Source organism: Boleophthalmus pectinirostris, unplaced genomic scaffold (assembly GCF_026225935.1).
Source record: "Boleophthalmus pectinirostris isolate CB_2022bp ecotype Guang Dong unplaced genomic scaffold, ASM2622593v1 HiC_scaffold_7, whole genome shotgun sequence".
Lineage (NCBI taxonomy): Eukaryota > Metazoa > Chordata > Actinopteri > Gobiiformes > Gobiidae > Boleophthalmus > Boleophthalmus pectinirostris.
Window position 1 is genome coordinate 18630187 of NW_026571473.1, and position 27426 is coordinate 18657612.

Consider the following 27426-nt stretch of genomic DNA (forward strand, 5'->3'; position numbering starts at 1 on the left):
AGGAGTTAAATCTCTCCAGAGGTATCATGAAGGGCTGTGGTGAATGAAGTGATGATGAATCTTAATGATAACAAAGAAAACACTTGAAACAAAACAGCGACCATAACACGCTCGTGAGTAATAGGCCTATCGTTTAACGTGCAGTGACGGTGTTTTATGTGCCTCTGGACCCACGGGACTTCAGTTGGCACAGTTTATTTCATTATAAACATGTGTTATTTATTCTGTGTACACCTCTGCATTTTGCAGTAGACAGAATCATATTTGTAACATTGTATATATTCATCTACAATAATTTAGAGAATAAATGAAAGTGTTGGGGGCTATAATGATAATTCTCTCCACATCTGGTGTTGGTAAGCTACTATTGTAGCCACAGCTGCCCTCGAGTAGACTGATGGAAGTGAGGCTGCCAATCTGTGCCATTAGCCCTCCCAGTCACAACCAATCATTCACACATCATGTATTCCCAGCAGTCTCTTATCCCAACCAGTCCTGCTTAATGTCAGAGATCAGACAATATTTAACAAGCAACAGTTTGCCTCTGTTTTCAAGGGGATGGCAAAACTCGGTCCACTGTGACCTTTAGACAAAGGTAAAAATTATCACAATGGCTATCAATATATTGCAAAAACTACTACAGCTTACAACAAATAAATTGACATGTAAACAGTTTTCCATAACTTTATTTAAATGTCTTTGGATAACAATCACACACACAACAACCAATAAGGGTAGACTTCGCAATACATATAGTCTAACAAATCTTTAGCACAGAGCCACGTCACCAGGTCTGAAGGACAGACTATACAAGGCCTTGGTCTGGCTTCAGTAACACTCCGATGACTTAGATGTACACTGAGGCAAGGGGGGCTCACACGCCACCACACCACAAGCACTTCCAGCTGCTTTGTGTTAGAAATGTGTTTTCAATGTGGGGAAGACTCCAGGGACCAAAGTTCATTATGGGATAACCATGACCCCGCCCCACTAAAGCATGCCACCTTTCCCCAGTCTCAGCTCTGCTCATGAGCCTCACAATCATTACCAGGTGAGACTGGTCCCCCTTTAGGTCCGGGCAGGGCTGTGGTGTTCACTGACGTCTGCTCCCAGCTCCGCTGCAGCACTGTACAGGAAACACTCAGCACAAATGAGCCCCGAGTATCAGCACAGGAAGAGGCAGTGCTTTGAAGTGGGGCTGGGTCAGTATCTTCGGCTTTGGCTGTGTTAGTCTTAATCATTACAAGAGTCCCTTAAAAGATCTGCCAAGGCATCTGGCTTATGTTTGGAATATGAGAGCATTTTTGTGGTAGGTACTACCAACAGAAAAAGCACCAAAGTAACACATTCAGGCCTAATCATGCACACACTTAATGTAAAATAAAACATATAAAACATATTATAGCATAGGCTCACATCCTTCAGGAACATGGAGCAAGTCTCATGCCTTTAACAGTATTTCTGGCTCATAGTGGCAAGCATCCATGATTGCACATGAAAGTAGTGCAGAAAATTCCAACTAAAAGCAGATGTTTCAAATAAATTAGTTTTTTAAGCCGATTTCTTCCATTTTAAAATAGGCGTAAAAAAAGAACGTCTAAAGAAAAGCAAATATAATTATAATATTAGTGGTATGCTTTTGTATTCATTTTTAAAGTAAGTTAAGCTATACACGCACGTGATAAACGGGTCCACAGGGAAACAAAGCTGACAGAATATGTCTGGAAAATGTGTGCTTCTATGAAAACTGTAAAAAATAATCAATAGCAAGATATATCCTCACAACACACACAGTACAGTCAACATAATACCTTCCAAACAGCTTTCAAACAAAACCCATCAGTACTAAAAAAGAAAACCCTATAAAGCACTGAACCTGACTGACATTTCATATCTCACATCCTGTATCTCGACATGTATTTGATTACTGCAAATGTAGAGATGTATCAAACCCTCCTAATGACAGCACATACACCTTAAGACAATTTGAAGCTTATAATCATTTGAAGCCTTTCCACTGGGGACATACAGCAGAAAATGGGCATTATTATTGTCTCTGTGATGCACTAAAATAAAAACAGTAAAAACAAAAATGTAAAGCTACATTCACCAAACAGGTATTGATAATACTTAACAAACTGAATGTTTTACTGTTTCTGATAACATGACTTGAGAAATGTAAGAGTAAACTGTCTACCAGCATTAACTCAGGGAGAGGCTCTGAGCAGGGATGGTGGTTGTGCATCTTTGAGCCATGATAACTCTTATTCTTAAATAATCAATACAACCAGCAGAAGCCAGGCCAGTCAATGGATTCCCAACCAAATTAAGCTTATTGATATTTTACTTTGTGTTTTCTGAATAAAATGCTTTCTTTGGAGGGAAGAAGGAAACATTTCTGTGTAGTCTGGATATCCTCGTCTCTCAGTCCAGTGGTTTGAGATGGGTGAGTGGTTCACATAAAGAACCAGACCAAAGAGCTGAAGTCAGCCTGAGAACGCTGAGCTTGTCCACCATGTCCACAGGATCCTCCAGGCCCTCACACTGCGTGTTGTGTGGTCTGCTCCTTCTGCCCTAGACAGGACCAGAGTTCTGGTGATAGTTGTAATGGTTGCTGTGCTCCGAGTCTGCGATCTGCAGGCTGGGTTTCCTCTCTGCTTCCTCGCTCTCCACTGTGGTCTGGGTGCACCGACGTGGAGGGCGTTTCTTGAAGAAGTCTGACACAAAGTGCACCTGCAGAGGAGTTAATGAGGAGAGTGCTAGTCATTGGGCAGTTGTGAACATGTAAGGGATACAGAGGAGGTGAGGGCTGGAAACTGTGATTACATATGTCTGTGCAGGCCTGTGCACAGCTGTTAACCAACACACTTCTGAAGGGAACACACAGTTTGCAGCCAGTCTGCTATGGGCAGTAAAAAAGATGCCCAGGAGGGGTTGTAATTTCACCAAGGACTGCAAGGCCAACGGCACAGACTCACAATTAATCATAGACACCCAAATGGTTGGCCACTCAAGAATTGGCTGGTGCTGACAGAGGTGGAATCAAAACAGGGAAGTGGTCCAACTAAACAGACGCCCAGCTGCATCAGAAGACCCGACCTTTCCTAAGAGTCTGCCAGAGCTGTGTGTGGTTCTAAGGCTGAAACAATTCCTTGGACTAACCACAACTATTTAAATAATTAACAACAGTGATTGAAATAATCGTCACTCAATTAAGTCATGAAATAATGGTTATGTGCATTAAACACAGACTCCAAAACATGCTATGTACTGAGTGAAGAGGTTTGTAGGGTTTTGATGAAACCCCCTTTTCTCTGCAAGCATACTCAAAATATGTTCAAGCTGCATCTCTCTAACTATAGCTCAAACTCAGAGGCCTGTTGAAATCTAATGACTAATTGAGTAATTGAAAAAAAAAAATAAAATAGTGCCATTTGACTAAACTTTAGTAACATTCACAACTTATTTTCTAATTGTATAAAATGCTTTAATCAGATATAAGTTTAAGATTACACTAAACACTGAACAATACAATGTTTATTATTGATTGATTTAGTATTTTTTTCTTCAGCTTTGGGTACCTACATTGAGCACAGCCACCAGCGCTCCTTGCAGCAGTCCCACCAGCACATCGCTCCAGTGGTGCTTGTAATCAGAAACGCGAGTGTAGCCCACATACACGGCAAAGGCCACCAGGAAGAACTGGATGGTTGGTCGGAGAAGTCTGGCCCACTTAGCAGCAAGTCTGGCCTGCACATAAAGCTATAGGGGGAAGAAAGCAGTAAAATAAATCAGGGTGGTAGAAGAAAGACTCAAGAGGTTTTTAAATCAACACTATACATGCAAAAGTGCCCTTTGGTCTCACAGTGTGGTAACAAAAAATAAAGTTACAATACACAAGCCAACATACATTTGGATGGAACTCAAAACCTTTTATTTACAGTATTTAGTACATGCAACTAAACAGCTTTTCAGACAGCTTTAATGTCTCCCTCCATCTTAGTCTCAGACCTGGCTTTTAACATAGAGGAACACAGCCAAAATACAGCTGTAAATCAGACTGCAGACAGAAAAGACAAGAAAACAAGGCATTTTTTTTTTCATTTCTTACATTTCTTCCTTTAAGTTTGAAGGCATAAAATTAGCTTGTTCATAGCGAGCTTTGGGTTGTACATAAGTTAAATTGAGACCTATTAAGGCTGCTTCATGTCACTAAATATTTACTTTGACATCGCATAAAGACTTTGCTAATATTTCCTCTACAATAAAATTACAGTATTGTAATTTCAACTCACCGCCAAGAAGAGCATGCAGTACATGCCAAATGATGAATGCCCAGAGTAAAATGACAAACTGCAGAAACAAGCAAACAAATTATTGTAGTAGTATTGGTGACATTGTAGTATTACTGTAATTTTTATGTCAGTTAGGAAAACTTTAAAAATTCAAATGAACAATCATCTACTAAAATATATTTAATAATTACCTGGACTCTGTGACATCCTGTGGCCTCCCGGTGCAGTTTGCTGCTTCAATGTAGCTGATACAGACTCTGGGTGCACACACGCTCATGAAGTTTGGCCTTGGGCGGCCGATAGTGTACTTGGCCAAGTCTGTGAGCGACTGACTTACAGCTCCTCCAAACAGAAAGGTCCCCACAACCTTGTAAAGAGCAGCTACATACTGGTTGAAACTGGAATTTGAGTATATCTTCTTGCTGTAGACTAAATAGGCTTCACCAGATGAGATCTAAGAAGAGGTGAGAATTGTATTGAAATGTATTATACAATGAAACAATCGAGCATAACTACACTACATAAAACAGGGATTACTATAAAATCAAATTTAACTGGCTTCTTGACTGTAGGAGTGGACCAGCACCACCAACAAGTTTGAAATCCTTGTCAAATAAAGTTGCCATTTTGCCATCAAGACTGATGAAAAATGTGGACTTGCTGATTAAACAGCTCAAAATGTATAAATAGATACTTTTTAATCAGCACATTGCATTAAGTCTGTGGAGTCTGATTTGCATATACCATAGAACACACGTTATTCAGCTACACTAATGCTGTTCACAGAGAACAACACACGTGACAGGCAGGATCATTTATACACATTATACACTAATAAATGGATAATTGTTTATGTTGTCATGGCATCTAGTTGTACTCCACTGAAGGCTTGCTGTCACTGTTATATTGACTCTTTTGTCCACTAACAGATGTAGGTAGGGAGTAGGGAAATTCTGGAAACAGGTCATTTTAACATATTCTGTTGGTACAGAATTGGACCCGTCATAGTAACCAACAATAACAGGTGGCTTAATAAATAATCTGAATTATTCCCTTTTCCTTTTTTTTTTAGTTCTGGTTTAGTCCTGGTTTAGTCCTGGACTGGATTAGTCCTGGTTTTAGTCTTGGTGTTAGTTCTGGTTTAGAGGCGCACAGGAGGAAGCGCGGTTTACGCAGCGTACGCGAGAAAACACGATGCACACGCGGCGCACGGGAGCACGTCGGTGTCCGCGCAGTGTCTACGGAAGGAAACGTGGTCCGCGCGTTCTCAGGGTAATGACGATGATGAAGGTGTGTGTTTGTGTGTGTTTGTGTGTGTGTTTGTGTGTGTTTTTGTGCGTGTCCCCTCATGTGGCAGGTCACTATAGGACAGTAGTGCAGACATCATGAGCCTATGCAGGTTGTTTTCACCAGTGACATTTAAGTTGTAGGCGATTTTATATGTGTTATTTTCTTTTATATTTCACGTCGGGAGAAGAATTTCCAAGACACGAATGTGTTTTTACCTGTGCACTGCTGCCTCTGTTCTACTGGCTCTTCCACCTCGTCCATTGTGCGACTGACGTTTACATCGCTCTTACTGCGCGCGTTCTGTGTGGGTTTCCGGCAATGAGTGGAATTACCGAAATAAAAAAATATATAAATGTGTTTTTTGTGTGTGTGTTGTTGTTCCAACAACACATAAAAACAGGTTTTATAATAAAGCAACTCGCATACAGAAACAGTAAAGTTAGAGATTAAAAATGAGATTAACGCGATTAAAAAACAACGCGCTAAATATGACTGTAATTAATTAATCGCAATTAACGCGATAATTTGACACCCCTAGTTATAATGTTGTTTTCTCATCAAAAACATACCTGGAGTTATGTTTTGTTTCATTCACAAATGTTTAACATAAAAAACTTGCCTCTGGAATTGCCAAAAACACAACCCTGGGAATCTTTTGAGAGGGTTACATTAATATATGGCTAAAAGCTCACAAGAGTCAATTTTGCGTAATAGAGGACCTTTATGTAGCGGTGTTGAGTGGCGCTTACTATGATGACTGTGCAGGAGATGGTGACAGCAGCCAGCATGCCATGTGTGATGGTGTCAGGTTTGAGGGGGTATTGGATGCTCTCGTCGTCACAGTAGATACGTCTATGGTAAGGCTTGGATACAATTGTCATGATGATGAAGGGGAGAGCCGCTGTAAAACACAAAATTTTACATAAAGTTAATAATGAATTAGAAGATTTGCATTCTGTACTGGCAGTCTAAATTTGCCATTTAAATTATACTTATGTACAAATGATAAGACATAGCTACAGAAATGGACCTCAACACACAGCTAAATTCATGAATGAAGTTTATGAAGTTCATGTATAAAAAAAAATATAAATAAAATCCCTCAATATTTGCAGTCAATGTTCACCCAAGGGAAAAGTATGCATAATCTCATCTGTGGGGCATCTGTGTTCAACATCCCACATGTAAGAACGAAGTAAGATGTAGGCCTAGTGAAATATTATTGTCTGATCTGTTAATCAGACAATAAGTTAAACATATTGATCCTATATATTTTATGACTACAGCATACATATTTTAAAGTATTTTATAAATTGACCGAACCATACACAAATGAAACAAAATAAAGAAGAATGAAGATAGAATCAATGTAGGCTTCTTATCCTGCCACGTTTCACACTACAGTGAAAATAACTTATATAAATATGTTTTAATTTCTGTTTTGAGACATGACATCATGTCCTGATTTGAGATAGATTTTTAGTGGTGGCCAGGAACTGTCAAACTATGAATGCCAACACTATAATGACGAAACAACCCACAAGGCGAAAAATGTAGGTGGTTAAATGTTGGGGCAGAAATGCACAGCAGGGGATAACAAAATAAACTGCAGAGAAGTGTATTTATACATAGAAGGGTACAAGCACACTAAATCACACATAAGCAAGAGACATAAGAGTCTAGACTTTTATGTGGCCTAGAATAAACTAATAGATTTAGGTCTTACTATGTACTTGAGAACACCACACATCTGACAGATGTGGAAGCTTTGCTAAACAAATAACCACACAAGGTTATCTGGGGCAGAATATGTCCACAACATCAAAAATACCTTAACAGCTTCTAACTGTAAGTTAGAAGCCATTTGGGTATGTTTAGATCCCTGAAGTGATACTCTTAATCAGTATTAAGCAATTTATGCTTCCTCAAAAGAATATTAATCCAGTATATATAAATGTGCAACCACATATTTATTACTGGATTGTACTATTTATTACTGGCTTCTACAAATTCAGCTTCAATCACTATGACCACGGCTATTACAACTAAGTGAGTATGTAACTAACTGAGACTCAACTAAGACAAAACCCTGTGCTAAACCTGGAATAGACCAGGGCTACACCAGAAATAGAAGAGGACCAAACCAAGTCTATACCAGGATTAAACTGGGCTCAAACCAGGGCCACGTACAAATGTGAACGCACCCTAAGAGCACAGTCAAACCCAGTACATTCTGATTCAGAATGGTCAGAAAAAAACTTTAAATCCATGGGAATGCAATGAAATAGGAAATCAGCCATCCTCAGTGGCCAGTGATTTTGTATTTTTTACTTTTAGTTGTATAGAAACCTATAAAAATGCACTTCCTCTCCACCCTGCTTCTTCTTTGGTTCCTTGAGTGTCTTGGGCCCACTTCAGTGCCACGCAGTCACATAAAAATGTCAGGAAAGCAGCACTCTGGACTCACCACTGGTATTATGTTTCTGTGTAAATGATTGGTGCGCCGCTCCCATTCTCTTAGAGCTGGAGCTGACATAATTTCAGATGAGTTTCCACCAAAGACTGACTGATGAGAGAGCAGGAATCTACACCACTGAAGACCGAGACAGAAGGAAAATATACAAGAGGATGTGGATCAAGATTCAGAGGAATTCTTACCCCACCCAGGTGAACGGCACTGTAAAACTTAAGCAAAACCAAGCCTAAAGAGGCTGAAACATGTTAAAGGTGCACTGCGTAACTTTACTGGTGTAGAGTCTGTCCAATGCTTTTCTCCATGAAAATGTTATTGCATTGTCTGGTATATTTCACAGTCTGGTATTATACCATTCTATCCTCATAGAGACCAAACAGTGACAGGTCAGATCTGTGGACCTGTGCAGAATCCAAAGCAAAGGAGAAATTCAATTTGTCAACTGGACAAAGTTCAGTTCTGGTCAGAATGCTGGTAGACATTTCCTTATATCTGACTGCAGGGAGGAGCTACCTACACTGAAACTACTCTGAAACTAACACACTGTTTACAGTTTCTGTTTGTTAGCTGGGTCTATTGAAATGCACTGTGTCCCCACGCAGTGCATTTCAGTCATATTAGCATAATCATTCAGGCCCCTAATGGGTGCTATCACGACTCTGGAGCTGACCTGGCTATCCCTATTGTTTTATTTGTTTTGATTTAGGTCTGAGTATGGAGTTATTGTTCAAGGATGGTTTCTCTTTCTTAACTAAAATAGCCTCTATAACTCTCCTCCCCAAACCAATTATTTTCTTTGGCTAAGATCTGTACCTCACTATCCTCAAAGGAAATGACCAGTGGCTTTTAGGTGGAGATGTACGGCAGACTGAGGTCCACCGCTGCTCTCTCGTCTGTGTTAGTACATCCTCTTATGAAGTGGCTGTTTTGTTTCTCCAATATTGCACTCACTGGAGTCTTCACTACACTGAATGGAGTAGACCACATTGCTTTGTTTGTGGCTCTGTGTTTGGTCCTTTGGGTGGACAAGTTTCTGCCTTAAAGTGTTTGTAGGTTTGAAAAAGACTGGGACATGCACATGTCAAGAAAGAAATCCCTCTCTGTTCGTGGATATCCAAAATGGGCTTTCAAAGAGAGCTAAAAAACAGGACAACAGAGAATCAGAACTCAGGAGAAAGGGTGTAACTATTCCTTACATGGCTGGTGTTTCTGAAAAACTACAGAGAATTGACTACATGAAATGACAGTCTGCCAAAAATGTAATGAAATCCACTCACAAGCCCAGCTACAACTCCTCTTTCAAGGTAAAATAAAACCCCACTCCTCCAATGCCCACTTTAGCTTAAACAAACAATTTAGGTTCATCTTATCAGTTTGTAAACCACAGCAGCTGATCACCAGGTGCCTCAGCGTGGCATCTTCACATGATGAACTGTTGAGCGCCACATGACCACAAACAGTTGAATCAGTTATTACTGCACTTTTCCACACAATTAGTGCTGCATGTGTTTTTTCCTTTCAGTCTCTCCAGAGAAACACACTGGTATGGACATGGTGCTTAAATGACATGTTTTGTATTTGTGGTGACACACACACACGCACACACACAACAGCTGCACACAAACACTCAACCTAAGCAATTGTCTGTCATCGTCTCACAAAAAAGAGGAAACATCTCAGCAAAGGCTCCAATCACATTGCAGCTCTAAGTTAACATATAGCACCAATACCTGTAGATTCATTCTAAAAAGTTCTCTTGTTCAGGGTTGAATGACCAAAACCTTTTAAACAGTAAAAGTTAGACATGTGTTTAGCTCTTAGTAGAGTTTAGTGCTTTATAGTGATGGACAGGAACCTATGGGCTCTGAAGCGCTGTTATGCTACACAGTTATTTAAATATCTCCAGAATCCTAATGTATTCACCGTGAGCCCAGATGAAATTTACAATGTCAATGTAATTTAAAAACATAATATTCTCAGAAAGTTTGTATTGCCCAATGTGAAAACAAACCATCCATTTTGGCTGTGTGGTGGCTGGATCTACAATTACTACAGAGAGAGAGACATGGGGGACTGATCTGTTTCCACTCCACATATGACATCAGCCAACTCAAACTGGGCTGCAACGTGGAGCATTTAGTACAATAACAGCTCAATGTTTGGAACCAAAACAAACAAACTGGAAAAGAAAACAGCACTAAAGGAAACATTGATGGAAGACATAATAGCAGAACAAACCATTCCATAAGATTAAGTATGTTTGTGGACATAGAGTGCCATGGTAAATGTTGCTTTCAATTCCCACTGAGGAAGTTCAATAAGGCATGACAATAGATAAAAACACTGTATTCTGTTATGGCATATGCCGCATATCAACATAACAGCTAGAACATGTGTGGAAAACATCAAAATAACCTTTACAAAAGTCTGCTAATCTGAAGAACAGAAATCAGAAATTAATTGGTTTAAAACAAAGCAATTAATAAAACAAAATTTGTGAAAGATGACACATTCTTACAGATTAAACTAAATTAGCAGTAATTAAACTATGAAAGAAGAACTAAGAATATGATGTGGTGTATCGTTGTTTGAGGACTGTATATGAGGACAAACAAAAAGAGTCTCTTGCAGCAGACAGCTTATATGTTACAGAGCAGAGGCAGAAATAACCCCTGAGCAGACAAACTGGGTCTACAGAAGACCACGAGACAAGCCCGCAGTCCGCACTGACTCTGCTCCAACACTCACATACACAACACTGTTTGACTCAAGCTAAACTCAGAGTCTGTCAAGAATCAGGATGCAGAGAGTACAAACTTATACAATACTTAAAAGAAACATGCTAGTTATGGGGATTGTGGCCTTAAAGAGGAAGTATTATGATATAGAGTATTCATTTCTAACACATAACATATTTAGATCAAAATGATACCTTTTATTATTTTTATTGTCTATATTTGCCAAAAAATAATGTATTCAAGTGTTTTTTAACTTTTGTTATTGATTCAGTTTTGTTTTGACCTTCTGAGTGCCACCACAACAAAATCAAACTACTACTACACATCAATTCAGGTTTGTGAAGTCGTAGCATCTAGCGTTACGTACCATGCTTTTATATATTTATAAAAAGATAATGTAGGTTGACAATGATGTAGGTTTGTGGGCTGAATCTTGGACAGTTCTTACTGCTAACCATAAGGAGGATTTGAATAGTGCCCAGGAGAGATTGCAAGACAACTACAACATGCATGAATGACTTACACAATCTCTACAGGCATGTTTATGATGAGGAAACAACATGGTAGAAAGCTCCAGTAGCTGTTCAGTAGTTACTTGCAGGATAAATAACAATGACATAACACAATTAGATCAAATTTGCATTAAGTTAACCGTGTTTTTGGGGGAAAATTGCCAGTCTCTACGATAGTATCGGTTAATATCTGTAAAAGTATCGATATCAGAGCTTAAAAAAATTGATCGGAGCATCTCTGGTAGACTATAACCAGAGTAGAGAATAAGTAAGATGTCACAGAATTCTAATGCATCCATTTCCATCCAGCAAGAAAGTCCTTACTGTTTTTGACTGTAAATGGCAAATGTATATGAGCCATCCATTATAGGCTTATTGCTCAGAGATACTCCACTGACAGAGACAGCAGTGTATACGGAGCTTCCTCATTCCTTCCACAGTTACTCCCATTTCCCACAGTTTTCCATTACAGTCTGCTCTTCCCAAACAAAGTCATTCATTCAGCTTCTGCCTGCCATTCTCTTCATCCTCCTACACACTTTTTCTTTTGTAAATATAGATGCCTTAATGTGTGCTGCTTTATTTAGCCAACACATGCAATTATACAGAAGCCTACGTACCACAATCACACACTAGGCCTGAAAGCATTCACTCTGTTTGGATGTCTTGTCTTTGTGTTTGGTCGCTTTCAAACAGCGTCTATTTGCAACTGAAAAATTTAAGGATGTAATGATATGCAAATCTCACAGTACAATTTTGTCATGACATTCATTTCATGGTAAGATATTTATTGTGATATTGTAGAGATGCTAACATTATTGAAGAAATGATATTTTTTCCTTTTAAAGCCTTGACAAGCCTTTGGTGCCAGATTACAGTCATAGCTTGAAAAATTAAGATGGAAAAGTTTTTTTTATTACAGTTATTTCGTCATACTGTCTGTACTGAAATTGAACAAAGAATCTTTGTATTTTCGTCTGTTTTGTAGCTGTTGTGCTTATAATTTGATATATTGCGACAGTCCATGATATTACTGTAAGCCTTTCCCCGTTATCACAATAGTTTGGTTGTTGTTAAATCCCTAGAAAAACTCCTTGCCTCCTATCAAGTCCATTATTGAAGCACACTGGTAGATCCCTTGATAGTTTTAGAGGACAACACCTACATAGTCTTTAACCCTACTGCACCTGTGCATGTAATAATTGTGCTGGATGGTAAAAACACACAGGGTGCATATTTGTGTAGCGTGCCGTGCCGTGTGAATGCCTGTGAATGTGTGATGTAAGGAGCATGTCGTGGCCCAAAGCTGCCCTGGTCCCTCTCAAATTTTCCTGTGGGGTCACATTTGGAACAGCTCAGCCAACTTCTAATTTCTTCCACTTTCTGACATGTTTTCCAACTCCCAGAAAGTCACTTTTTTACATGTTATTTAATTTTAAGCACTCCCAGTGCTACTTGTATGGCTGCAAATATGACTAATATAGGATCATTTTGTCATCATTTCCTAAGAGCTTTTATTGGTGAGAAAAATTAGCAAATCTTCAAAATGTAGCAGTTATTATTGTATTTTGTGCAAACTAAATAAAATAAAAAAAAGTATATATTATTAAATTATTATTTATAGTTATTTGTAGACACATTGAGTTCTGAGCTCGTCCAGGATGCTTCAGTGGCAAGGATGGGTCAAATCTAGACAAATACCTTACACATATCATAACTTATATTATCAATATTAATGGTGTCTTGTTGCCTGGCAAATCCAGAATGATATCTCTCTGTAGATTGATATCAGTGTGGTCCTGGCGCCCTCCGTTGCGCCTCAAGCCTGATCAAATGTGAACCACGTGAAATGAAGGAACTCACTGGTCACATATAATAGTGTTAAAAGTCCGATGTGCATGAGACTATGATACCCATCATGCACCTGTTTTGTAGTTCTGGCATGCTTGAGTACGCCCCAATAAGTTCCGCTCTTCAAGTCATTAATTCTGCAGAAAATGTTTTTCAGTTCCCTGTGATATTTTTCCCTTTTTTGATAGGACAAACAATGTGTGATTGGCAAATCCATCTGTCAATTAAAACTCCCAGTTTTCAGATAGGCTTAACATCTTCGTAAAGTGTTTAAGAAGTGTGCAACCTGGCTCTCAGGCAAGAGATCTTATAAAAAGTGGGGACACAACCAAATTCAGACAATGGCACAGTTGCCTCTGACACCTCTAGTGCAATGTAAAAGTTGAAAAGAATTTGAAATAAATGTCACATCCAACTATTGGTCTGAGGTATGAGAGGTGCCTGGGGCATGTGCCAATCTGCTATGTTAAACATTAAATCCATTCTTTTAACTAGAGCAGATATTTTGTCTATTTAGCATATATCCAGCACAGGCCAATATTTTGTTTTGGATGATCTATCTAAAAAATACACACAAAGCTTTATTTGAACACAAACAAAGAGATAACTGCACAGAACAGTTATAATTACATAATTTCAGGAAAATAATATTGACCCAAAAATATCAGCAGGGCTTATCGACCACTGGTTGCTCTGGATTCTAAACAACTCTGGATTATAAACAACCACTATCTGCATCACACATGAAAAACCCATATCAATACATTATTAAAAACATTTCTTTCCAGAGGCCACCATGTTTCAACTCCTGCTGCCTTCAAATGTCCACAGCGCAGAGGACAGGATAATATTATAACATTTATCCCCAATCAACAATATACTAATTTTAAGGGACGTAAAAACAGTGACCCCTCCCAATAAGAATGACAGTCTCAGCCCAAGCCACACTGACTCATGTGGAAGGTATGTGCTGAGCCTACAAGCGCCACTGGCCTCTGGAATTCTAATTCACAAAGAAACGCCCAACTTCACCACTCACACCAAATCTGCACCCGCGACCCATTCTTTATTTCTAATCCCTCTGTTTTAGTGTGTCCATCATTCACGCGTTCTTAGGTCCAAGTGAGGCAGAAAGAGAAGGTGAGGGGCTGATTGGATGAAAAGAAATTTTCTTTTTTTTTTTTTAAACATATGCACCTCTAAAATATTATTCCTTGTTTTCAACTTCTTTTATTGATATATCTTAAATTCATTCAGCTCTGCTTTACTGCTCTACTTGAAACCAGGAGGTCTCTTTTGTTTTTGACAACTCTTGATCTGGCTTTTCTGATCATGTGAGAGCTCAAATTAGAGTTTGTTGTTGTGTGTTTTCTACATTAAGACTTGGATGTAGGAGTGGGCGATATGCCAGGATACTTAAATTCTCCTATTAACAGGTAACTACAAAAATCTGCTACTTCTGGGAGTTCTTTCATCACTGCAGTTGGTTTAATTCACCTGTTGCTCACCAATAGGAGCAGTGGATGAGGATAAATGTCAGTGTTTGAGCACAAAGCTGTATTAAACAGAGGCACTGACTCACAACAATAATATCAAACACAGCATATTGTTATTGATCAGATAACATTTTTATTACTGTATTTCCAAGCCCTACCCTACCTGACACTTAAATCTTGGGTATTGCACATCTGCTGCATTCTCTCCTTAAACTCTTAATTAACCAATTAGAAGCCATGGACATACGGTTTTATTTTTGACTTGTTATTGCGTTATTTATTTAGATTGGAACAATTTGTTTTCACAGATAATAATATATTTTGAAACAATTAGTATTGCAATAAACAGAAATGTTGGATTCAAGGCCAAGGCGTGAGAATCACAGTTTACACATTCAAATGTACCCTTTTATTATTAAGAGCACATTTTCAAAGAAACACTGGCAGCTATAATGCACAGTTTGAATCAAATCTTATTCTTTGTTGAGAGATGTAAGTTTGTTAAGGATGAGATAGTTTATGAGACTGCATGTCCTGTGAGACTTCAGTTGTGCAAGCCGTTTCCAGGATAAAGCTCTCTGGAGGGAAACTATCCTATTAAACATGTTCATGGCCTTTGTGAGAACACCAGACAAACAGTCTTCCCAGATCTGGCACAACAGAGCATGCTCCCTGGAGACTCTGCAGCACTGCTCACATCGCAAACCATCTGAGCAGATTATTACTACCATAGACAATGCTATTAAGATGTTAAAATATTGTGGCTTGTCAAAAAAAGCTAAAGAGTTGTCTAAAATAGCATGGAGACCACATTAATCTATTTTTTAATGTTGTCATGTTTAAGTTTAATCACTAAAGATTGTCCTGTCACATTTAAACAACATATGATGATGATTTGAAGTTTTTCTATAATGTGTTTATACAACCCTTAAGAGAACTTAATGATCTCAGCTTGAAAAATATTAGAATGAAGGTGGGATTTAATGACCTCTAGTGGTAGACAATGCAAAATAAGCTTCCTATGAACTATGAAGTTCTTACATTCAAATGTACACCCCTTACAATTATCAAGACATGCACAAACTAACTGTGGAGAAACCATGACATTTTACACTTTATAAACTGAATCTAAAAGTTTATTTAATTTTTATGCTAAATTATCCCTAAAATCTGAAACATGGGTATGACGCTTGTGATAGGGTGAATAGAACAGAGTGTGTAAAGCTATATTGCTAACAACTCAACTCATTACTATTCATATTTCCTTAAGAGGACCAATGACAGTGATTTCTAACTCTGATTCAGCCTTTTAATACAAATTCAACTAAAGCACAGAAAGGTTAACATTTACCTTAAAGATGCACAGTCAACTGCCAACACCAACTGTTATATATTTACTATTAAATGAAGAAGACATTTTTGAGGAAATAAAACTAGAAAAACTGCATCTTAACCATCTATAACACTTAATGGTTAATGATTTTAAATAGTTCATAACATTATGCCAACAGGAAGTCTATTTTCCTGTCCTTAAATGTAATGACAGGCTTGGATGTGGTGTGATTGCATGTCTGTGTTGACCTCACATAAGCCTGGTTGACCTGATAATAATGTGTGGGCAAACGTGGGTGGCACACAGGAAGGGTGAGGCCAGGAGAGAGATGGTGCCATAGGGGCAATAACCCAGAGACAAAAGCCCAGTCTGATCCCTGACTTGTGAGAGGCTGATGGAGAGGCTTATCCACTTCAGCACTATGTGAACGAGACAACCCACACAATGCAGGGCCAAGCGCTTTTGAACAAACGCCACTGCAACTTACTTTTGTAACAGTTTAGACAAGAGGCTTTACGTTGGTAGGAGTGTTTCATAATAGATAGTTCTTGATATTTAAAGACATATGTAGAACAATGTCTCATCGCACTTGCTCTTGCTCTGACCCTGGTTCCAAACAATTAGCTCCAAGGCATTTTAAGATGGGTCAGGTGCAGATAGAAAAAAACTAGGAAAATCATTTACTTTTAAAGAAAACTATAGAAGTTCCATATTTATGGCCAAAGACAGGCTTAATCCCCATTTTCTTGATTTTGTAGGTTCCGGAAACTATCTGAGAAATTATAATGAAGGAAGGTAATAATGAGGGATGTTTTGTCCTCTTCCCCAACTCAGGCCAACAGCCCCAAAACATTCCTGCAACTTATTTACAAAGTGAGCCTTGGACACAGACTGAGCAATAGTCCATAAATGTAGAAGACTGTATCTCATTGTAACTGAAAACTGAATTGTATTTGCTGTAGAAATACGTAAGCTACTATCGTTCAAAGACAGATCCATAGGCAAGAAGAAGCAATATCTAAGTAGGCCCATGACTAAAATATTTTCTTAAGTTCAAAATCTGATGGAATAAAATGAGTAGTCAGTTGTTTGTGAAGTTCTCAATTACGTTATGGGGAGCCAACATGACATTTGCCATTGGCACGATTTTACGCACGAATAAACATGGCACAGGGAGCGAAGTGCTGTCACTAATGTCATTTGGTGGAGAAACATGTCACACCTTAAAAACACGACATATGGCTATCAACTCTGCAGAGTGCTGAATACTGTACAGTGAGTGCGAAATGTACCCTACTACATTTGCCACAACTTACCCACTAAAACGCACAGGACGTCCACCACCACGTACAGCTTTCTCTTTCTCAACTCCTTCATCTTCTTTGCGTTAGTAGACCCTTCAAAGTTAAAAAGAAATCTTCAGAAACTTCTTGTTGTGACTTCCATTGACGCTCTCTTGTTTTGGAATAAAAAAAGGTGCAGGCTAAGCAAACAAGTTGATAACCTGCCTTACGAGTTTTTCTTCCGGGATTCTCCACTCGGATACCTGTGGTGACATCGAGGACAGCGTAGACAGCTCACTTTTCAAGACCCATTAGGCAAAAAAAATAAAAAATAAATAAATACATTTTACGCACACACGGACAGTTTCAGATCATAACTGGATGGTCTTCCGATTCCAGAGCGCTGAGAAACTCGGCCCCTCTTCTCACAGTGCCATGGTCCCTCCTCTAGCGTGGAGCTTCAGGCGTTAAATCCCTGCCTACTTTTCCTGTCAAAAACGTCACATTCTCGGGATAAAAAACAGGACGATCTTTAAGCAAATTGCCATATAGTTTACTGTTATTACATCTGGATCATGTTAACTGCAACACTCTTAACGATGGGAATGACTTTTTAAACTAGAGGATACGCCTTTAATTAATTAGGCAGAACACTAATTAGCTTAGGGTAGACAGGTTATTATTATTTAGTACACCAACCTAACATACTGAATAGAGCGCACGATCATAATACACTGACAATGGGGTGTACTTTCTTCTCTCTGTTCGTAAAGCCTGTTATGAACACAATTACCACGGGACTAAAATGAAACAACGTTGCAAAACAATCAACTTGATATCGTCGACTTTGCAACTCACTTTTCAAAACCAATGCAGCTCTAGAGACCTCTAGTGGCAACATTACACATTAGCTTAAATTGCAAAGAAGTATACCATTATAATAACATTATAATACTGCAAAGTACAAGGGTTTAGATTTTGGAAAAAAATAAATAAATAAAAAAAATCATGTCATGCTTTTGGCAAAGGTAATTGCGATTGCCCTGTGCCATAGTCATTTAAAATTTCCTTCATTGTAAACCATCTAAAACGACTTAATAGAAATGGGACAGCTGACTTTCTGTTGAACTGATCCTGATATAGATCCTGCCTCTTCATTGTTGCATTTCATCATATTTATGCTTAAAAGCTGGCTGCATTTCAGAACCCTGTACGTTTCACCCAGACTTTGAACAATCACAGCTAATTACAGGGATATGTGCAGGGATAAGGATGAAAACAAGAGTTTTCAGACCACTCAAGCCTCAAATGCAGGACAATACAGAATTTTTCAAAAATGCATGAATTAGATCAGATTCTCAGATTTTCATATATAATTTAAATAGATAGAGAAATAGATGTCTGGAGCAGCTTACAGATGTATTGTTAGTAGGCCTATGGACAATGACCTGAGATAGTGTATTGGTGGTGTAAATTACATTACAATTATTATTTTGTTATGTAAAAAAAAATACAATTTATGTCTCAATGTAGTTAATTTATTGTATTTCTTTTCTTTCTTTCTTTCTTCTTTTTTCTTTTTTTTTTTTTTTTTACAAAATATAATAGGGATAACTGACATATGCCAAAGAACATCTCACTTGTGTGAACAAGAAAATTAAACAAAAAACATTTCCTTATAATTAACTAATACTAAGAGTTTATGTAAACAGTCCAGCTCAATAAAACTTGTTTATAGCTGGGATCACAGAAAGAGGCAGAACCTCCGAAACGTTCACAAGCAAAAAATGTTTGGTTATGGATGTTGTTTTTTGATATACATTGTACGCTTGTTAGACATACAGTATTTAATTGCAAAATCCTTATCCTCATAGAACCTGAGAAATGGTTGAAAATATTTGCTTTTAATGTTTCCCAATAAATATGTGTCAGAAAATGTTAACAGTGCAGATTCAAAAGGGTTGATTATGGAGTTGATGGCCACGGGGGCCAGTAGTAAGACTTCCAGTGACCAGGTTTTCTTCAACTGAAACTGCCTCAACACCTGATCGATCAATTGAGCAATGTTTAAAACAAGAAGTACATAGAACTTTTGTTCAATGAGTGTACCACCACCAGTATCTCAAGTTCACAGCAGTTTACATTTCCTGCTCATTTCTCTATTTATAATAATCATTAGCAATGCACAACAATCAGATAAAAGATAACATCTAGACAATCTTGATAGACTCTGGTATATAAACCATAGTCAAGATTCATCATATGGTTTGCAACTGAAGCTTTTCTGGTCCATCCTTGTGCCGGTCTGGCTCCAAAAAAAAAACCAAAAAAAAAAACAGACCTTTGGCTTTAATGAACACAAATGTTGTGAACAGTATCGCAGACAAGTGTCAGACAGTACCAACCAAAATATGTCCATAATCATCTTTTAAAATTAATGTACTAGTAGTTCAAGTTTTAATGTCCATCCTTTAAAATGTGTTGGACAAACTGCACACATGGTGTGTTTCTGCCCTTTCACTGTGAGAGAAAGTGGTGATGCTGGACGGCATGCATATTCAACAGGTTGCCAAAGTCGTGGTGGGACAGGGCCGCAGCAGACAAGGGCTGAGGGCTGAATTCTACCTGGAAAGAAGCTCTAGCCCCTCCCTCCTCAGGAGTACCACAGAGAAAGGCTTCAGTTCCGTGCATGTGGAGCTGGTACAAACAGGGGCATGTTGGGTCACCATGACAGGACGGAGGGCTTCCACTGCCCCACTGGAAGGAGGAGGATTGATACTGTGGCAGGACAGGGAACAGGCAGCAGCTGTTTGAAAGAGGACCTTGTGGAAGGTCCACAGGTGAGACAAGGTCTGGATTCCCAAACTGCTTCGGAGGATGACCGTCACTGCATAACTCCATCAGCCCAATGCTCAGGTCACCATCTAAACAGAGACAACATGTATTAGAATATCAGGTAAATATTTACTTTGTACTATTTCACATTAGAGTAATGATCAACATTAACAATGACTATATTATTAGGGATCATTGCATATGCTTTTGTTCTAATTAATTTAAATGTTATTCATTTTTATGTTGCTGTCTATTGTTTACCTGCAGGCCCAGCCTGCTTTCAGTGGCCTGTGTGGACCATTTCATGGCTTTAAAAGAAAGCGAGGAGTTCTTCTGCGACGTGGCCGCCTCTCCTCCTCTGGATGCATTTCAAAAGCATGCATGGACACATACACACACACGCACAAAACATATGTAAGTCAAACACAAGAATCTATGAAATGTAAAACAGAAATTACAAAACAAATTTGTATAAAAATCCCAAAAATTAATAAAATATGACATATTTCAATCATACACACATATTGAAACAGTACACACAACTACAAAAATAAATTAACTCAACTTGAAACAACAGATGAAAACTGATCTGATGATGACATGATGAACACTGTAGATGCATGTATGGATAGAGCAAACCCACAACCTGTAACATACTTTATCACTCTCTCTAATATAAACTAGTTTAATTTCTCTCTGCAATATTAACTATATATTGCACTATATATCGACAACAGAAAAAAAAAAAAACACCAACTTTATTGTGAAGACATTTCAATGACATCCCATTCAGTCTGACTTTAAAATCAACCATTACTCACTATAACTTCTAATTAAAATGTAATTTAAGTACATATCAGCCAAATGTTTTACCTTATATAGCCTTAATAGCAAACATATAGCAATCATTTGTTCGAAATATGGACCTCATTGGTTTGCTATGCGAGTCTTAGGGGTGGACAATAGATAGCTAGGAAAGTAGATGAAGTGGCCTCATGTTTATGCAGTGATCATTAACTCTTTCCCCCATGAAGACTATATTTGACGACCCTCCCTTTTTCCCTTAATGTCGTCTTTTGACACCTCCGCTGTATCACTAAAGATGTGATTTGACTACCATTACAAATGGCTCGGTTTTTCGCATGTAATCAGAGGCTGTGATAGGTACTAATATATGTATGGGTTGTTCCAAGTAGGCGTCCAAGGGGGAAAGAGTTAAAAGTGCAACAAATTACACTGTATCTGAGAAAATATTGTTTAGTTTGCTATTCATTTGACAAAAGGTAAAACAATTTGAAAAGTACATTTAAATTTGTAGGCGTTGCCATAGCTACAGATTTTAAGACAGTGGAAAATACTGCTTATGTTTGAGTGACTATCTTTGAGAGAATGGAATAATATATGCCCATGGGCCTAAGTGAAAAACCTTGCATGCCAAAACTGTGTTGAACTGTTAAAGGAGATAATGGTGGATGCTGTGTGTGAGGGATTACTGGTGAGTGGTGGGAGGGAGCTGTGCCTGAGCAGTGGAGTAGTTTTGGTTTGGATTTACCTACAACAGTTTTGAGTTTCTGTGTATAACTCTTTGTTTTTGAATTGTTTGTCCACACGTTTTTTGTATTAATTGTATTTTGTGTTATACATTATATACATATTGATAAAGATTTAAATAAAAAAATACTGTTTATCTTGCCTAACCATCCAGCCCCTCCTACTTTTTGTTCCAACGCAGAAGGATCTAGAACCAGACCATGAACTGTGTTAAACAACTGTCCTTGGGACGTGCCAATCACAGCCGCCAATTTGAAGCACATCTCTCAAACGTCAAAGACATCTGCTCTCAAATATTTTAGTTTTATTCTGAACTAAACTTCTTTTACCTCAGACACAGAAGGCTTTAGTGCTTTGCTTGTGGATTCATCAGAAATTCATTCTGTTCAGTCCTCAGAGCTGGATTTTTTATTATTATTTTTTACTTGTAAATCTACAAGTTTGTTTTGACATGTTTTTGATTGGTTAATCTGACTGTTGATCACCCCCATATGAAATTAGGTAGACAGGCTATGGTTGATAATTTGGTTGATAATTATTGGCCACAAAAGCAGGACAGATATTAGAGCCTGAAAAAAATCTCTATTCTTGGCACTTATTCTTTGTGTGATCTGTTATTTATAGCCTACAGTCTATCTGTGTTCTGAGCATACTCCATGGTCAACACAGTCCAGCAGGTCATGTGGCACAGTGACGCTAGGACACTGTATGTCGCTACACATCCCTAAATAAAATAAAACCAAAAAAATCTGTAATATCATACAGCATTTATCTTATGGTTTACCGTGTTTGTCCCGGCCCATCTGGGAAGGTACCAGTGACTTGAGTTGCCCAGAGCCTAAAGAGCTGTCAGACAAGTCACTGTTTCTGGTCTCCAGCTCCACGACCTCCCCTTCGTTATCACCATCCTCCCTTTAACAGAAAACAAGGATGACACAAATTGCAAATACAATCGACTAGTCAGTACCAATTCAATGTCTTCTGTGGGTGGGGCAAATAGACGTTGAGTGGCACACAGGATAGTGCAACTGAATATTTAAGTCAACAATAATACAGTCATAACTGAAACCAAATCAGAATAGCATCATTGCAAAGATGATTATACAAGGTGTGGTGGAGGGCATGATTTCATGACTGAGATCCTCTGCATAAAATATAGTGAAAATTTCAGTGTGACTTGTCAGGTCAAGTACAGCTATGGGCTTGTGATTCTCCCAGAAAAAGTTCAAGGCGCTACACTAGGCAGAAAACTCTTGGCAACATCCATCACATTGAACTTGTTCATGAGGGACATATTCATAAGGCTACAGCGGTGTGCAAGGCTTTAGTTTTAAGGTATTTGGATAAAAGTTGGTTTAGGCTGGCAGACCAGAGAACAAGGTCAGACGGGATATACAGAGTACGGGTGCAATCCCAAGATGTCTGAAAACATCAGCAAGGCCAAGACAATTTGAGCAACAATGCTGTATAGTAAGCAAGGTGTTTGCAGCTAATGCTAACCCATTAACTTCAAAAATTAAACAGCTGCAGTTCTTTCATATATTGTATTGGAATGGTGAATTTGGTTTAGTTTCTCGCTGACATACCTAAATATATGGTACTGGGGCCACAACCCTTGAATTTTAAATCAGTGTGTGTGTGTGTGTGTGTATGGAGGGGGGGTCACCCCTATCTTCCTACAGCTCAATGGTCCTACAGCTCTATGTTCCCTCATTTCTAAGATTTTGTTTTTCCCACTGAAAATTTTGAAAATTAGGTCCTATGTTCCCACAGTAGCATGTTCCCTCATTTCTAAGATTTTTCTTATTTACAAAGGAAAGCAGTCACAGCACTTACAGATTGCCTGTTCCTAGCACAAAACGTTGAAAAGTACTAGAGGCTTGAATAAATGAAGTAAACTGAATAAAGTAGTAAAAAAAAATTGCTTATTGAGACTGTTTGAGTGTGTACTGTTCATTAAAGAATTACAGAAAGTGCTGTGTCTAACTTGCACTAGCCTGGAGGTGAGTTTAATTTCGGTACAAGAGTTCATCACTCAACCCTATGTCGGAGTAGCGGTGTTGGAAGGGGTCAGCCCTATGTTCCCAGATTTAGCTAAAAGCTGCATTACAACTGTACTCAACTGCTACTGAATAATAGATTGGGTGTAACTGACTACCAAATTGGGAGAAATGGGAATAAATTCTGCTGCAAGTTGATGATAAAGAAAATGTGTGAACATAGGGCCTAATTTTGGAAAGGAAAAAAAATGAGGGAACATAGGGCTGTGGGAACATAGCACCGACACTTACATAGCCTGCAGGCTGTACTTCTTGCGGCTGAGTCGAGTGGCCTGCTGTGTAAAATACTCATGCCGATCAGACTTCTTCCACATGTAGTAATAATGAACACACTCCCCTACAGAGCGTGTGCGTACCTTCACAGAAAAAAGAAAGGGAAAAAAAAACCCATAAATTAAACATTGTTATTTACTGACTTAATAAATCATATTATCATCAATCATATAAAATAGACCCACTTTATTGGCCTGGATCAGATGGAAGTTTTTCCCATAAGCTCGGTAGCCATGTTCAAAGTTTCTACACTCCTCGTCACTCCAGCCAGAGAACTCTTCTTTAGAAACAAAAAGGAAAGCCCAACAACAAAATGTTAATCTAATCTTTGTAGGTATGTGCTTTATCAGCAAAATGCTTCTGTAAAGAGAAACTGCTTACCACTTATTACTTTCACATTGAAACGTAATCGTCTTAGTGCCTCTTCTGCATTGAAGTTGCATTTTACAAGTTCATATAGGGCCTGTGATTTTAGAGGAATCCGAATTAACAGAAATCTGTCAAAAATAACTACCAATAATGAATGCATGCATTATAAGTTACCTGTTCATTGTCCCGCACACACTCCCTTGGAGTGTCCGTCTCCTCTTCGCCATGTTGCTTTTGGGTTTTTAACAAGAATTCCTCTACTTCTTTCACTGGCAGAATACCTGGAGTCCAAAGCAACTGGTCTTCACAGTTCAATTCTGATCCAAACAGAAGAGTAATATAAGTGAACTATAAAAAATACAAAGGCAAATGATTGACATTTGATATTTACCTCTTTCTGCATAGGTATATGAGCAGAGTGGCGGAATTTTCGCTTGATACATTGAGCCAACCATAATTGCCTGTAAATATATATATGTATTTAAGAAAACCTACCAAAAGCTTTGTTTATTTAAGTTTACAGTCAAAGTGGTGAACAGAGAAAGTGTGAACTGTGCTAAACCTTATGTTCTTCATTGGAAGGAATAGAATCATCATCAGACTCCTCATCGGTGTCATCATCCTCTAGAATGCCTTTCGCATCACCTTCAAAAATTATACAAAATAAACAGATAATTAACAAAAAATATAAAGTTCAATGAAAATTTTAGTGGCCTATAGGGTCTTGGAACCTATATCACAAATCATTAAGTATCTTTACATTGTCTTTAAGAGGTAACTAATGCTTTCTGACATCACTCAAAGCATGACATAGACTGACCAACAGGTAGAGTGGGTGGGCCTTGGATTCAAGCTTAAGGCTGCATACTATACACAATTACATTTTTACTGTAATATTGCCCAACCCTAGCTTATTAATAACATACACCGTCTGTGTTTTGATTGAATTCTTTGTAATGTCCACTTGTTGTTGTGTTACCCTGTGGAAGGCTGTGTTGATCCGAGGTGTTTGAAGTGACTGAGGGGTCATCCCCTGACAGCTCCTCTTCCTCCTCCTCCGGAACAAAGCCCTGCAGCAGTGGCACCAAGCACAGTGTGAATCTAACCACAGGTGAAAGGGACATTTGAATGGAGCATGTGGCTCACCTTGTGAAGAGCTGTGTGTGGCAGGCTGGCAGCCAGGTGACACGACTCTTTCTCTGTGTATCTGTACAGAGCCAGTAGCTGCTCCAGCGGCTCACTGGCCTGTAATCAAAGAAAAGGCAATGTAACGTATGAGGATCAAAAACAGCTGCAACTAGAGCAACTAGAGTTCCAAGTGTGTGAAAAACAAGGGAATATAATACAAAATTATATTGTGCAGTACACACATTCTAGAATGCCTGTGCTTATACAGTTTGATAATATATACTCATGTTCCTACAGTGGGGGCCTGGGCTGCCATCTCCATGGGTGAGGGGAGTCCTCCTTTAAGGACTCGCTGATCTTTGGCTGCTGTCTTTCATGTCTGTGCCTCTGATGGTCATGGGGCCAGCCTCAGGAGCCTCCCACTCTCCTGAGAACACACATAATACATATTTAACATATAGGGGCATTCATAAAGTAAAACACAGAGAGCGCATTCGCCTGTCTCTGCTCTGCACGTGCACACATGTTAACACAAACAACAAGGAGGATGAACGTGAGGCCGCTGATCTCAGCTCATCTTATTACAGATCAGCTGACCAGTGACTTTGAACCGACCGCCTATTTCAACTTGTGACACCAGCTGCTGTTGGAATTAAGTGAAACTGAAACCCCAAACAAATATTTATAAGGTTTTCTTAAAGAATAAGACAGCAGGGAGTGTACTATTCACTTTTATTGCTAGTAGTCACAGCTGCATCATTACAAGTAGCTACTACCTAAACTTTTGTGAGGAGAACTTAGAGACACACATCACCGTCATTGTTTGTGGACAGAATAACTTTTTAGAAAGAGGAGAAGCCCAAATGTTAAAAGTTGTCCGTGGAGTCGCGGGACTGTTTGTCTGACCAGGGGCGCTTTCCTGTGACTTGGTGCTGAACGCCTCTTCCTCTCCACGGCTCACAACGAGAAGGAAATAACTCCTTCTGTGAGCTTCCCCCACACTCTCGGAGTTTGAAGAAACGTGCCCAACTTTGCAGTCACTTCAGTACTTGTCAGTTTGACACATGTGAAATACTTCAGCACCACTGTACTCGAGCCCCGAGCTGCCTATTGTTTTCTGTGCGCGATAGTATCAAGGCAGAGGGAATGGCTCTTTAAAGCGAAGAACGCGGAGAGGCGATCCGCCGGGGAGCTTCCATTACTCCCTCTCCGACTCCGTCTTAAACCGCCCGCAGCTCTCTTATAAAGGACATCATCACACCGGTAAAACCACGGACACTTGAATAAACATTATAGGGTATGCTCCATGTTACATTTAGCCCTGTTTGACCACATTTGTGTGATTAAAGCCTCGTTTTCGCTCACTTACCTCCGCCATTCCGTTTCTGCGTGAGCTGGCTATTGCCCGGATGTTGTAGGTCTACTCTTCTGCTGTGCAGCTCAGACCCAGCCGTCCACAAAAGTGTGCAGCGTAAATACATTCACATATTTTTATTTACATATCATGTTTTAATCTCTCCTTAAATATGCAATGTTTATTTTTCAAGAAAAAAAGTAGATAAATAACGAAAATAAATTAGAACTTAATCAACATTAGATTTTAGCCTACCTTTCTCCAGCTACTAACTAGCGTTTTCTTTTTATAGGCTATCCAATATTTGTCTGTAACACAAGACGATATGATGGGCTATTTCTTCAGTCACAAACTTTTAGAAAAGGGACTGGGCCTTTGGAATTAATAAGGCAACTGATTGGGGGTGGGGTGGGGGGTGGTGGTGGGGGTGGGGGTGGGGGGAGGGGGGGGCTAACCATAGAGACCTAATGCCTTATTACACAATTAAAATGTAGCCTATATAACATACTAAGCAGAAGAAACATTTCCTCCTAAACACAGCGGGAATCTCCTCCTCAATGTTAATATAAGGCTTTTGCCACTCAG

At 38.9% G+C, this 27426-nt stretch overlaps 2 protein-coding genes across 4 annotated transcripts; both read right to left on the reverse strand.

Annotated features, from left to right (window-relative positions):
- Window positions 1–668: 668 nt before the first annotated feature.
- On the reverse strand, window positions 669–19014 carry plpp2b (phospholipid phosphatase 2b). 3 transcript variants are annotated; one of them, XM_020933165.2, is made up of 8 exons: window positions 17626–19014; window positions 17497–17534; window positions 17305–17385; window positions 6335–6486; window positions 4487–4749; window positions 4296–4353; window positions 3586–3762; window positions 669–2733 (listed from the first exon to the last, which is right to left on the reverse strand). In XM_020933165.2, exons 3-8 carry the CDS (start codon window positions 17363–17365, stop codon window positions 2575–2577), a joined length of 870 nt encoding a protein of 289 aa, XP_020788824.1. In that variant the 5' UTR covers window positions 17366–17385; window positions 17497–17534; window positions 17626–19014; the 3' UTR covers window positions 669–2574. The 3 variants fall into 3 exon arrangements, with proteins under 3 accessions (XP_020788824.1, XP_055020757.1, XP_055020758.1); XM_055164782.1 differs by lacking the exon at window positions 17497–17534 and having other exon boundaries at window positions 17305–17443; window positions 17535–19014; XM_055164783.1 differs by lacking the exons at window positions 17305–17385; window positions 17497–17534; window positions 17626–19014 and adding an exon at window positions 8053–8174.
- A 145-nt stretch (window positions 19015–19159) lies between these two features.
- On the reverse strand, window positions 19160–26921 carry mier2 (mesoderm induction early response 1, family member 2). The gene is made up of 13 exons (XM_020933229.2): window positions 26857–26921; window positions 25783–25914; window positions 25506–25604; window positions 25339–25429; window positions 24922–25004; window positions 24751–24820; window positions 24534–24676; window positions 24372–24453; window positions 24176–24270; window positions 23949–24073; window positions 22442–22569; window positions 20368–20464; window positions 19160–20195 (listed from the first exon to the last, which is right to left on the reverse strand). Exons 2-12 carry the CDS (start codon window positions 25807–25809, stop codon window positions 20409–20411), a joined length of 999 nt encoding a protein of 332 aa, XP_020788888.1. The 5' UTR covers window positions 25810–25914; window positions 26857–26921; the 3' UTR covers window positions 19160–20195; window positions 20368–20408.
- Between the last annotated feature and the right edge of the window lie 505 nt (window positions 26922–27426).